A 14,000-nucleotide genomic window follows, 5' to 3' on the forward strand; every position below is an offset into this window, starting at 1 on the left:
GTATGCCGACACCAGAACGGCCGATTGTTCGCCAGTCAGTACAGAATTCGGCCGACAGACAGCAGATTTGCACGACTGGGCATGCTCAGAAAAGAAAAAAAAAGACAAGGAAAGTTAACCATCACATGACATCACTTCTGCAGTCGGCTGTTGTTGGCCGACAAAATTCGTGTGCAGTCTTTTGCACTTTTCAACAGACAAGACAGCCCTCGGACAAAAGACGGCCGATCGTTCGGCCGACGATCGGTATGTGTGTACGGGGCTATAGTCTCTGTACTGTCCCGGGTCACACTTACCTTTTAGAAGAAATATTTACCTTGAAAATTTCTTCTCCAGCGCTGCCATCTCAGGTGTGGGCAGCTGAAGCCAGCGCGTCCTCTTCTGCGTCCTCTTCAGTGTCCTCTTCTCCCAGAATGCATTGCACTGGCCCCCCTCGTCAGTTCCGGTGCAGGTGCGTCATCCCTGCACAGCTTCCGGGCATGCACAGGACGCGCCTGCACCGGAAGTGAAGAGCGGGGCCGGTGCAGGCGCATTGATTCCTGGGAGCGATGACGTTCAGCTCCCAGGAGTCAACGCAAGAAGGAAGTGACGGCGCGGGCCGCGGCTGCAGAGGGAGGAAGTGGAAGAAAGGCCAGTATATTTTCTTCTATAACATGGTAAGTAAAGAAAAAAAAATAAATCGTCATTATCCATTTCTTTTTCAGGTGACACTCAGCAAGCAGATGGCCCAAAGTCATTTTTGAGTCCGGAACTCCGCTTTAACCCTTTCTGTGCCAGTGTCATATATACAGTAACAGTGCATTTTTCTTTAGCAATGATCACTGTATTGGTGTCACTGGTCCCAAAAAAGTGTCACAGTGTCAGATTTGTCTGCTGAAATGTCGCAGTCCCGCTAAAAATTGCTGTTCGCCGCCATTACTAGTAAAAAAAAAAAAAAGTCCATAAATCTATCCTATAGTTTGTAGACGCTATAACTTTTGCGTAAACCAATAAATATACACTTAGAAAAGATTTTTTTACCAAAAATATGTAGCAGAATTCATATTGGCCTAAATTGATAAAAAAAATATATATATATATATATATATATATATATATATATATATATATATATATATATATATATATATATATTTTTTTTTTTTTTTATTACTTTCTTTGGGGGAATGTTAGAATACATACACATATATTATATATATCAAAATGGTGGAAATGGTGGTTCATTATTTGTTTATAGTGCAAAAATTGCAAAAAATAAAAACTGCAGTCAAGATACACTTATTGGTAGTCCATAAATCTTTCCTATAGTTTGTAGACGCTATAACTTTTGCGTAAACCAATAAATTTACACTTTTATAAAAGATTTTGTTTACCAAAAATATGTAGCAGAATACAAATTGGCCTAAAAGCATGAAAAAAAATGATTTTTAAATATTTTTTTTTGGGAATGCTATATAATATTGGGGTTTTTTTTTTTCAGAATTGGTCGCTTTTTTTTTTGTTTATAGCACAATTAAAAAAAAAATAAATAAAATTGCACAGGTGACCAAATACCACCAAAAGAAAGCTCTATTTGTGGGGGGAAAAATACATTGGTTTTATTTGGGTACAGCGTTGCATGACCGCGCAATTGTCAGTTAACGCAGTGCCAAATCGCAAAAAATGGCCTGGTCATTAAGGGGGTAAATCCTTCCGGAGCTGAAGTGGTTAAAGCATGAAATTAACCAACATTTTTTAGGCTTTATTTTTCCACCATCTCCTGGCAGAAACATCCAGTGTACAAACCCAAATTCCAAAAAAGTTGGGACACTGTACAAATTGTGAGTAAAAAAGGAATGGACTAATTTACAAATCTCATAATCTTATATTTTACTCACAATATAATATAGATAACATATCAAATGTTGAAAGTGAGACATTTTGAAATGTTCTGCCAAATATTGGCTCATTTTGGATTTCATGAGAGCTACACATTCCAAAAAAGTTGGGACAGGTAGCAATAAGAGGCCAGAAAAGTTAAATGTACATATAAGGAACAGCTGGAGGACCAATTTGCAACTTATTAGGTCAATTGGCAACATGATTGGGTATAAAAAGAGCCTCTCGGAGTGGCAGTGTCCCTCAGAAGTGAAGATGGGCAGAGGATCACCAATTCCCCCAATGCTGCAGCGAAAAATAGTGGAGCAATATCAGAAAGGAGTTTCTCAGAGAAAAATTGCAAAGAGTTTGACGTTATCATCATCTACAGTGCATAATATCATCCAAAGATTCAGAGAATCTGGAACAATCTCTGTGTGTAAGGGTCAAGGCTGGAAAACCATACTGGATGGCGGTGATCTTCGGCCCCTTAGATGGCACTGCATCACATACAGGAATGCTACTGTAATGGAAATCACAACATGGGCTCAGGAATACTTCTAGAAAACATGGTCGGTGAACACAATCCACCGTGCCATTCACCGTTGCCGGCTAAAACTCTAAAGGCCAAAAAAGAAGCCAAATCTAAACATGATCCAGAAGTGCAGGCATTTCTCTGGGCCAAGGCTCATTTAAAATGGACTGTGGCAAAGTGGAAAACTGTTCTGTGGTCAGACGAATCAAAATTTGAAGTTCTTTTTGGAAAACTGGGACGCCATGTCATCCGGACTAAAGAGGACAAGGACAACCCAAGTTGTTATCGGCATCTCTGATGGTATGGGGTGGCATGAGTGCGTGTGGCATGGACAGCTTACACATCTGGAAAGGCACCATCAATGCTGAAAGGTATATCCAAGTTCTAGAACAACATATGCTCCCATCCAGACGTCGTCTCTTTCAGGGAAGACCTTGCATTTTCCAACATGACAATGCCAGACCACATACTGCATCAATTACAACATCATGGCTGCGTAGAAGAAGGATCCGGGTACTGAAATGGCCAGCCTGCAGTCCAGACCTTTCACCCATAGAAAACATTTGGCGCATCATAAAGAGGAAGATGCAACAAAGAAGACCTAAGACAGTTGAGCAACTAGAAGCCGGTATTAGACAAGAATGGGACAACATTCCTATTCCTAAACTTCAGCAACTTCTCCTCAGTCCCCAGATGTTTGCAGACTGTTATAAAAAGAAGAGGGGAGGCCACACAGTGGTAATCATGGCCTTGTCCCAACTTTTTTGAGATGTGTTGATGCCATGAAATTTAAAATCAATTTATTGTTCCCTTAGAATGATACATTTTCTCAGTTTAAACATTTGATATGTCATCTATGTTGTATTCTGAATGAAATATTGAAATTTGAAACTTCCACATCATTGCATTCTGTTTTTATTCACAATTTGTACAGTGTCCCAACTTTTTTGGAATCGGGCTTGTAGATAGGAATAAAGTAACACGCCCAAGTGCAGGAAGCCTATAGGAATGCAAACTATGTATTGACATTGTGGAAGGCTATGGAGTCTGGGTATCACTGAGGGGAGATGAAGGTTCTGGAGGGGTTAGGGGACTCTGCAGCAGACTTTGTGGTCCTGTAGGGCAATGAAGTTTCTAGGAGGATTTGAGGTAATTGTGGGGGGGGGGGGTTCTAGAGGAAGATGGGGGGGGGTCTTACCAGGAGGCTGTTTTTTTTTTTTTTTTTTTTTTTTTTTTTTTTTTAGGGACCATGTGCGAAACTGGGGGGCACTTTGGTGGGGCTGAAGGCCCTTCAGCAAGCTAGGGGGTACTGCAGAGGGCTAAGAGGCACTATAGGAGGTTGGTAGGCAACGTTGCGGGACCGTAATAAAGGGCCCCACAATGAGAGTAAAGGGCCCCAGGATCAGTGGGAAGAGCCCCAGGCTTGTTTGAAGGAAGGGCTCCGCCCAGGGGTCCGGGGGGGGGGCCTTCATGGTTTCTTGCTCCGGGGGCCCTGAAGGTTCTAGTTACGCCTCTGTACCAAAGGCCTGCAGGTTGGGTACCAGGGATCTAAGTGTAAGGGGTTTTTTACTGTAAGGGCAGTGAGAATGTGGAACTCTCTTCCACAAATGGGACTGAGGAATATTAGGGAGCCTGGGGGTGCTATGGGCCAGTGGTCCTCAACTCCGGTCCTCAGGGCCCACTAACAGGCCAGATTTTAAGTATTACCTTGGGGAGATGCAGACTAGAGTACTGCAATCACTGAGCAGCAAATTATATCACCTGGGATGTATTTCAGTTATCTTGCAAATCTGGCCTGTTAGTGGGCCCTGTAGGCCAGGGTTGAGGACCACTGCTATGGGCCACTATGTAAGCTTGGAGGCACTGCAGGTGGTTAGGGGATCTGCAGCTAGCTGGAAGGTCAGGAGGGAGGCACGGCCCAGTTTTTTTTATTTTTTATTTATTAGCTTTCAATACAAAGTGTACAAAACAAGTTTAAAAATTCCATATACTTACAGTTCACAATGCACATCACCCCCTCCCATACCCCTAATCCCATCGACCCACCCGGCCCAGTGGTTGAAAAGCACTGTTGTATGCCATTCCATTTACTCAGTCTTGTGGTCCAGGCACCGTGCCAGATATCATTGCCTCACTTTTCTCCCCTGCAATCAAAATAAACCTTTGACAAAAAAATGTATATGTATATATGTATGTATGTATGTATGTATGTATGTATGTATGTATGTATGTATGTATGTATGTATGTATGTATGTATGTATGTATGTATGTATGTATGTATGTATGTATATATATATATATATATATATATATATATATATATATATATATATATATATATATATATGAGGGGGGTGACATGTGTATTAAAATACTAGTTGCCTGGCTGCCAAATGGAGGAAAGCAACTAGCATTTTCAGAGGATCTGAGAAAATCTATTTCTTCTAGTGAAGGTTTCCATTACCAATCAATGTTTAGGAAGCCGTAGCTCAACCCCTGTCTCCAAGGACTTTTATTCCAGATTCCAGTCTCCTGGTCCCGATGATTCATCAGAGCCAACGCCCCTCGTGTCTGACAGCTTTCCAACATCCCAATGTTACACATGTTTTATTAGGTTTTATAGAGTAAAGCTTGTCCGAGCACCGAGATTAAAGTGCTATTAAACCCCTCAATATAGAAAATACAAATGTAGCAGCATAGTTTTCAGTCCCCTTTTGTGTGCACCCTGTTTTTGCACCATTAAGGGCCTTTTTCCATACTGATACATTTTTCCTGCGTTTTTACCTTGCATGAAAAACGTTTTCCATTAAGTCCTATAGGACTCTTCACACCACTGCGTTACAGCTGTGGTGAGTTTTGAAAAGTCCTGCTTTCTGCATCATTCAGGGGGGATCAATTCAGGGCCGATCCTGGGCGGGAGCGCGGGGTGCACCGCGCCCAGGCGCTGCATGAGGGGGGGGCGCACATAATCCGATATGATCTCCCGCAAGTTGCGGGAGTCTCTGACACAGCGAGGCTGCAGTGAGAGAATGGAGCCGCTACATCCTTTGTAGTCCTGGCTCACAGGCGGAGTGATATCAAATGCACTCCGCCTGTGAGAGGAGGAGCTGTACAGAGGAAGCAGCGGCTTTGCTCTCTACTGCAGCTGCCTGCTTTCTCTGTACGGCTCCTCCTCTCACAGGCGGAGTGCATTTGATATCACTCCGCCTGTGAGCCGGGACTATGGAGCAAATAAAGGCGCCATTCATACAGGGACAGCCGCAGCCCCCCAGGATATAGCACAAGAGCCCAGCACCACAGAAACCGGCACCACAGAGCCAGCCAGAATACAGGGCCAGCAGCCCAGCCCCAAAAACCAGGACCAGCAGCCCGGGAATCAGGACCAGCTGGCCAGCCCCAGCAGCCAGACCTTAGGACCAGCAGCAAAGCCCCAGAAGCCAGGCCCCAGGACCAGCAGCCAAGCCCCAAAAGCCAGGACCCAGTCCCAGAAGCCAGGCCCCAGGACCAGCAGCCAAGCCCCAAAAGCCAGGACTCAGTCCCAGAAGCCAGGCCCCAGGACCAGCAACCAAGCCCCAAAAGCCAGGACCCAGTCCCAGAAGCCAGGCCCCAGGACCAGCAGCCAGCCCCAGAACCCATTATTTAAGGGAAGTGAAGTCTTCTAGTCTTGGGCCTGGGCATCAAAGTGCTATTAATTAATATAATATGGTTTATTTTTCTATTGATCAGTGACACTCTAATGTAGTCTCTCATGGGGGCTGGAGGGGACTCTTTCTATCAGAGACTCTCCAATAGGCACAGAGAGGGCCTCTGTAAGATAAACCCCCCTCCGGGTCCCATTAGACTCCTTTGTAGTCTCTAATGGGGCCTGGTGGGGGCTCTTTCTAACAGGCTCTCTAAGAGAGGCCCTCTCTGGTATACATCGGTTTGCGCGCCCGCACCACTCGGCAGCGGGGACTCCAATGCACAGGGCAGGCGGCTCCGATTGCCGCCCGACACCCGCGATTGCTCCCTGCTGAGAGCGAAGAACGGTCAGCTGTTGTAAATACAGCTGACCGTTCCCTCTCTGGAATGATCACAGAGCGCCTGTGATCCTTCTATAGAGGAACACAGGTCTCTGATCATTTCAGAAGCCCCACCCCCATACAGTTAGAAACACGCCGCTAGGTACACATTTAGCCCCTTGATCACTTACTGTGTTAACCCCTTCCCTGCCACTGGCATGATTACAGTAACAGTGCATACTTTTAGCACTGATTACTGTAGTAATGTCACTGGTCCCCCCCAAAAGTGTCAAAAATGTCAGTCAGGGGTCCGATCTGTCCGCCGCAATGTCGCAGTCCCACGACAAAAATAAATAAATAAAAATACGCAGATCGCCACCATTACTAGTAAAAAAAAAAAAAAAAAAACATACAATAAAAATGACATAAGAAGAAAATTCCCCTATTGGTGGGACTTTTAAGGCCCTCACATATACACAAAGTTTTTAAGAAGTTTAAATCTTTTATTAGAAAAAACAATTTTCACAGAATTGTATAAAAGGCAAGTGGAGTAAAATACATCACATATGCAGTTAGAAGTGACCACACCAGTTCAGGGTGAAGACTCAAGACCCGACTAGTTTCGGAGTTAAACAATTACTCCTTCTTCAGGGGGGAGAGGAGACCCTGGGTGGTGGTATTCTATGCAGTGATGAATGGCACTATGTACCTGCCGGGATGTATTAAAATCAGATGTTGTATATGCTCTGCCGAACCTACACTCTGGCTGTATCAGAGATTTGATTGAGGTACTGAAACCTCCTACACATATATTATGGAAAAAGGAGAATATGCCAGTTTATCGTGGATGGCCTTCAAGGGGCACCAGGTAAGGACAGCTGGATCCCAAATTATGGCTGATCAGCTTGTTCAGATGGTAGTAAGCCTGGATCATGCCAGACAAACAGCCCTCGGTGTTATCAGCAAGCGAGCAATTGCCAGCCAGAGTGTAGGTTCGGCAGAGCATATACAACATCTGATTTTAATACATCCCGGCAGGTACATAGTGCCATTCATCACTGCATAGAATACCACCACCCAGGGTCTCCTCTCCCCCCTGAAGGAGGAGTAATTGTTTAACTCCGAAACTAGTCGGGTCTTGAGTCTTCACCCTGAACGCCGTACCCAAATGAAATTGACGTCCTTTTTTTCCCACAAACAGAGCTTTCTTTTGGTGGTATTTGATCACCTGTACGATTTTTACTTTTTGCGCTATAAACAAAAAAAAGAGCGTACATTTTGAAAAAACAACAATATTTTTCACATTTTTTTATATGTAATTCCCCCCCCAAAAAAAAAAAAAAAGTAAAAATCAAATTTTTAAATTTTTGGCCAATTTGTTTTCTGCTACCTATGTTTGGTAAAAAAAAAAAAAAATAAAAATAAAAGGCAATAAGCGTATTTTGATTGGTTTGCGCAAAAGTTATTGCGTTTACTAACTAAGGGAAAGATTTCTGTCATTTTTGGTGTTTTTTTTTTTTTTTTTAACGAGTAATGGCGGCGATCTGCGTTTTTTTTTGCGGGACTGCGACATTGCACGGACAGATCGGACCCCTGACTGACATTTTTGACACTTTTGGGGGTGCCAGTGACATTACTGCAGTAATCAGTGCTATATATATGCACTGTTACTGCAAAATGACACTGGCAGGGAAGGGGTTCATTTTATTGGAGAGGGAGGGGTTAATGTATGCCTGGTGCTTACTGACGTGTGTGGGGGGAGGTGACTGAGTGACACAGGGACAGATCGCATGTTCAGCTATGCTGAATCCTGCAATCTGTCCCTGTCTGTCACTTAGGAGATCCGCCCGCTTTGTTTACACAAGCGGGCGGATCTCCACACTCGATTCCCCAACGATCGGGGAAGAGCAGCGGCGATTGCCACTGCTCCTCCCCTGGCCTGACTCCCGATGTGACTGAATACAGCGGGAGCGCGCCGCCTAGAAGGGGGGAGTGTCTGCCGACGTAGTACTACGTCGTCAGACCTACAAGAGCCACTTTGCCGCAGTACAGCTCTAGTGAGCAGACGGAAGTGGTTAATTTGTTAGGCTCCATTCACACTACCGCGACTTGTCAGGCGACTTGTCAGCCTGACAAGTCGCGGTCCCTCGCGGTCCATTGACCGCTACAGGACCCGTTCTAATAGGAGTGACACAAGTCGCTCCGACTTAGAAAAAGGGTCCTGTACTACTTCGGGGCGACCTCGGAGCGACTTGCGTAGTCTTCCATTATATGAAGTCCGTGCAAGTCGCGCCGAAGTCGCGGTGCACGGGGCTTCACAAGTCGCCCCCGAAGTAGTACAGAGTCATGCCGCGCTAGTGTGAATGGGCTCTAAGTGTATCTAAATCTGCTAGTACATCTAACACTCCCCTCCCACCAGACTGACAATACTGCTGTCCAATAGGTGCCTCTGTTGCTCTTTCATCCAGAGCGGGGGCGCTCTAATACAAAAGGTGCATTACTGGCCAGATCACCAGGTGAAAACAGAGGGGGGGAAAAAAAAAAAAAAAAAAAAAAAAAAAGAAAAAAGAAGAAACCAAATGCAGCCGCCACATCAAATATTTGGTAAGTTGCCATGTATTAGATTTTCGGTTTTGGGTTTAATACCGCTTTAAGGTGTGGACACTTTGGATATATTTCTTTAAAGCTCATCTTTGAGAATTAAAAGAAAATGAATGCAGCCACCACAGCGAATGATTGGTAAGCTGCAATATATGAAATTTTAGGTTTTGGGTTTCATAGGTCTTTAATGAAACCACTTCTGCTGCTTGGTCTTCACATCATTGGTACTTACAGTAGATGTATGCAGAACTCCAGAAACATGGAGTAACTTTGCCTCATTCATAGGGTCAACTCTTTGGATGTTTCCGATCGTGAATACAACAGACAGGCCCTCATCCAGGGATTTCGCTGTTTGCACCGCTCGACCCTGCAAGAAGACATTGGAAAAGTTATTGTGTGCTAACATTTATGCTGCTCTCCCCAGGAGCCGGCATTCACTATATCTTCTCTCCCCAGGAGCCTGCATTCACTATATCTTCTCTCCCCAGGAGCCTGCATTCACTATATCTTCTCTCCCCAGGAGCCTGCATTCACTATATCTGGTCTCCCCAGGAGCCTGCATTCACTATATCTGCTCTCCCCTGGAGCCTGCAGTCACTAGATCTGCTCTACCCAGGTCCCTTCCCTTCAAGCCTGGGGCTCTTCCCACTGATCCTGGGGCCCTTTATTTCGTTGCGGAGCCCTTTATTACGGTCGCACAGCAGGACCCTTTCACAAGTTCTGCAGTGGGCCCCCTTTCTGCCATCTTGGGGCCTCCCCACGTTGGTGGAATGCCAGGGCCGGTCGCAGGTGTGACCTTTGCGATCCTGGAAGTTCACCCACTGGTGTCAGTAGTTTTTATTTTTTGGTATTTTAATTGTATTATTTTTTATCATTTCATTTTATTTCTTTACAATGTCACTGACTATCACTCTGTCCATTCAGAAAAGAAAGGAGCTGGTAAATTACATATTTACCAACCCCTTCCTGGTTCTCTATTGTGACACATCCCCTGCAGCAGCCGTCAGGAGAGGGGAGGGAGCACAGTGGGGGGACCAGGGGAGCACACAGGGGCTGAGAGACAGCAGAACACAAGTAAACTGGATAGGAGGAGTGGCGGGGGCAGCATACCGAGGAACCAATCTCCTCCATTTTCATCCTGCAGCTACAGGAGGAAAAAGGAGGACAGTGATTTCTCTACATGCTGCCCCCGCCACCCCTCCTATCCAGGTGTACAGGGGAGCCGCACAGGCCCCCTGGAGCATGGGGCCCGGTTGCAATTGCAACCCCTGCAACCCCTGTAGTTACGCCCCTGCGATACAGTGTGGATCTCCCGGGATCATTACATACAATGCATCTTTTGAAATCATTACATGCAATGCATCTCTTGGGATCATTACATACAATGTATCTCCTGGGATCTAGCCTTATACTATCTTTGTACATTGTCCTTCCTAAAATGTACTGTACCCTTTCCGGTGCTAAATAAAAAGTGTTAAAAAAAAAAAGAAAAAAAGATTAAATAGTACTGCAGCGTGTTGGCACCATAGAAATACAGGAATATCGAAAGCAAAAACTGTTTAGCAGTCATTCTCATCCTTCCTGTACTATATAGTTACAAAGTTGGCACAACCATTCAGCTGGTGATGTTCCAGGACACCTAAAATGCACATACTTGTTCCAGGTTAGCAAAGTGATCACCTCCACCCCCACCTTACTCTCCTCTCCAAATACATGCCCCTGTCATAGTTCCTGGGCTCTGTGCTCCAATCTGCGGACCTGAAGCCAGCATGGCAGGTGTCACCAGGTAGAGGGGAGGGAAACCAATGAATGTGTGGTCAATGATCTCCCCTGCCTAGTAAGAACCCAGATGCAACGTGTATTACATCACTTCTGGGTTCTGCCATCATTTTCCCCAAAAGGAGATACTGTATATATAATATATATATTATATATAATATATGTGAATAAATGGATAATTAATAATAAATGACAATTATCGTGAATCCATGTTACCATGAATCATTTCAGAAAGCAGGGAGGCAACAGAAGCGTCAGGCGTAGATCTCGAATGGATCGACAGTCTATCCAACCGTCCCCAGCCGCTGTGGCTGGGGAAGAAGCTAATGGAGCACAGATCATACTCTATTAGCTTTAATGGAGGGCATGTGGGACACCAGGGGCCTAAATCACCCCTGATGTCTCATCAAAGAAAACCTGTCAGAGCAAAAAATTATCACATAGGGGACTTTTGGTTCCCAAGGTGGTAATAAGGTTTAGTAAAAAAAAAAAAAAAAACACAACATAAAAATAAATAATAATAATTGTGTAAATAAATAGTTAGGTGCACTTAAAAGCCCCTCCACCACACATAGGAACCTAGACACAAGCATCAAGGAGCGCCTTGACTGCGCTGCACATATTATAGATTGCTATGCATGCCGGAGGGAGATCAATATTTCTAGGCCCAATAATCAGAGTGAATTCTAAACTGCTGACCTGGAGGAGAATTTGAAGTGTTGCTTATGAAAACTTTGGAGTACAGAAGTGTGTTGCTGTTTTGCGGGCGCACACAATTGTAAAGTGACACTAAACCATAACTTTACCCGAAAACAACCCATACACACCCATCACTGAATGGCCCTGTGACCATGATCCTCGTGTATCCAAGTGAAAAAAAAAACTGCCTGGGCTGTCAAACTGCAGCCAATCAGATCCCTCTATGCGGCCCAGGAGAGTATTATGGGGTCTGGTATGGTGGTATGGGGGGGGGGGGGGTTCTCACCTCATTAGTGAAGAGTAGGTAGAAGGACAGACAGAAGGAGATCAGACCAATCCCCATTCCCCCGGCTGTGTCACCGAGACGTTCCAGGAATCCGGACTTGGGCTCCGTCCTCACGGTGGTGTGCTCCCTCATCCTCTCTGTGTACTGAGAACACAACAGCAAGTCAGTGATATCAGCAGAGTCCCCCCATAACATCACCAGCAAAGACTATGGAGGAAGTGTGATACACCACACTAACCAATCAGAGTTCATATGGCTGAAGACAGATACAGAACATCGGGCAGAGATAGGACAGTATAGTACATAGGATAGTATAGTACATAGGGCAGAGATACAGCAGTATAGTACATAGGGCAGAGATAGGACAGAGATAGGACAGTATAGTAAATAGGGCAGAGGTACGACAGTATAGTACATAGGGCAGAGGTACGACAGTATAGTACATAGGGCAGAGATACGACAGTATAGTACATAGGGCAGAGATACGACAGTATAGTACATAGGGCAGAGATACGACAGTATAGTACATAGGGCAGAGGTACGACAGTATAGTACATAGGGCAGAGGTACGACAGTATAGTACATAGGGCAGAGATACGACAGTATAGTACATAGGGCAGAGATACGACAGTATAGTACATAGGGCAGAGATAGGACAGTATAGTACAGAGGACAGAGATACAGCAGTATAGTACTGACAGGACAGTATAGTACATAGGGCAGAGATAGGACAGTATAGTACATAGGGCAGAGGTACGACAGTATAGTACATAGGGCAGAGATACAGCAGTATAGAACTGACAGGACAGTATAGTACATAAGGCAGACAGATGGTAGTCCAGTACATTTGACAGTATAGTACATAAGGCAGAGATAGGACAGTATAATACATAGGGCAGTAGTATAGTACATAGGGAAGAGATAGGACAGGACAGACATAAGACAGTATAATACATAGAACAGACATAGGATAGTATAGTACATAGAACAGGACAGTACACAGGACAGACATAAGATAGGACAGACATAGGACAGTATAGTACATATAAATGGAAGGATACAGACAGACATAGTACATAGGACAGACATGTGGTAGTATAGTACACAGGACAGACATAGTAATATAGTACATAGGACAGTATAGTACATAGGACAGACATGTGGTAGTATAGTACATAGGACAGTATAGTACATAGGACAGACATGTGGACAGTATAGTACATAGGATAGACATGTGGACAGTATAGTACATAGGACAGACATGTGGACAGTATAGTACATAGGACATATAAATGGAAGGATAGGACAGACATGTGGCAGTATAGTACATAGGATAGACATGTGGCAGTATAGTACATAGGACATATAAATGGAAGGATAGGACAGACATGTGGCAGTATAGTACATAGGACAGACATGTGGTAGTATAGTACATAGGATAGACATGTGGTAGTATAAATGGAAGGATACAGGCAGTACATAGGGCAGTATAGTACAGACATATAGTAGTATAGTACATAGGACAGACATGTGGTAGTATAGGACAGTATAGTACATAGTATAGTACATAGGACAGTATAGTACACAGGACAGACATATAGTAATATCGTACACAGGACAGACATATAGTACATAGGACAGTATATAGTATGGTAGTATAGTACATATAAATGGAACGATACAGACAGACATAGGACAGTATAGTACACAGGACAGACATAGTAATATAGTACATAGGACGTATAAATGGAAGGATACAGACAGACATATAGTAATATAGTACATATGGTAGTATAGGACAGTATAGTACATAGGACATATAAATGGAAGGATAGACAGACATGTGGCGACAGACAGACATACAGCAGTCTCTGTAGCAGAAAGGCCCCCTCCCCCCCCCTCGGACACACACATGCCATGCTGGGAGTTGTAGTCCCCGTGCCCCCCTCACTTACACTCTTGGCTGTGCAGAGACTCCCTTCCCCCTCTCTGGATTCTCACAACTTGATACAAAGTTTCCTCCTGGTCAGGATGTTGTGCACATGCGCAGTGTGTCCTCCTGGCAGGCTATGAAGGATCCTCCCTGATCACAGCTAGAACTTACACCCCCTCCCCCTCCTACTATGTATGAACAGTGTAGCAACCACACAAAACAGACCGACAACATTACCCTGGCCCGCCCTCTCCTTCCTCCCTGTACAGGCAGAGAATTGGGTCCTCTATTTCTCTACAGGCAGTAAG

At 44.6% G+C, this 14,000-nt stretch overlaps 1 protein-coding gene across 1 annotated transcript in view; it reads right to left on the minus strand.

Annotated features, from left to right (window-relative positions):
* Positions 1-13,849, minus strand: part of TMEM43 (transmembrane protein 43) — a 37,722-nt gene extending 23,873 nt beyond the window's left edge. The window contains exons 1-3 of the mRNA XM_082265382.1: positions 13,715-13,849; positions 11,760-11,903; positions 9,228-9,362 (exon numbers count right to left, since the gene is read on the minus strand). Of these exons, the coding sequence (XP_082121508.1) occupies positions 9,228-9,362; positions 11,760-11,891 (267 nt within the window). The 5' untranslated portion in view covers positions 11,892-11,903; positions 13,715-13,849. The remainder of the gene's footprint in view (positions 1-9,227; positions 9,363-11,759; positions 11,904-13,714) is intronic.
* Positions 13,850-14,000: the final 151 nt, after the last annotated feature.

Source organism: Pelophylax lessonae, assembly GCF_965119305.1.
Source record: "Pelophylax lessonae genome assembly, chromosome: 8".
NCBI classification, from domain to species: domain Eukaryota; kingdom Metazoa; phylum Chordata; class Amphibia; order Anura; family Ranidae; genus Pelophylax; species Pelophylax lessonae.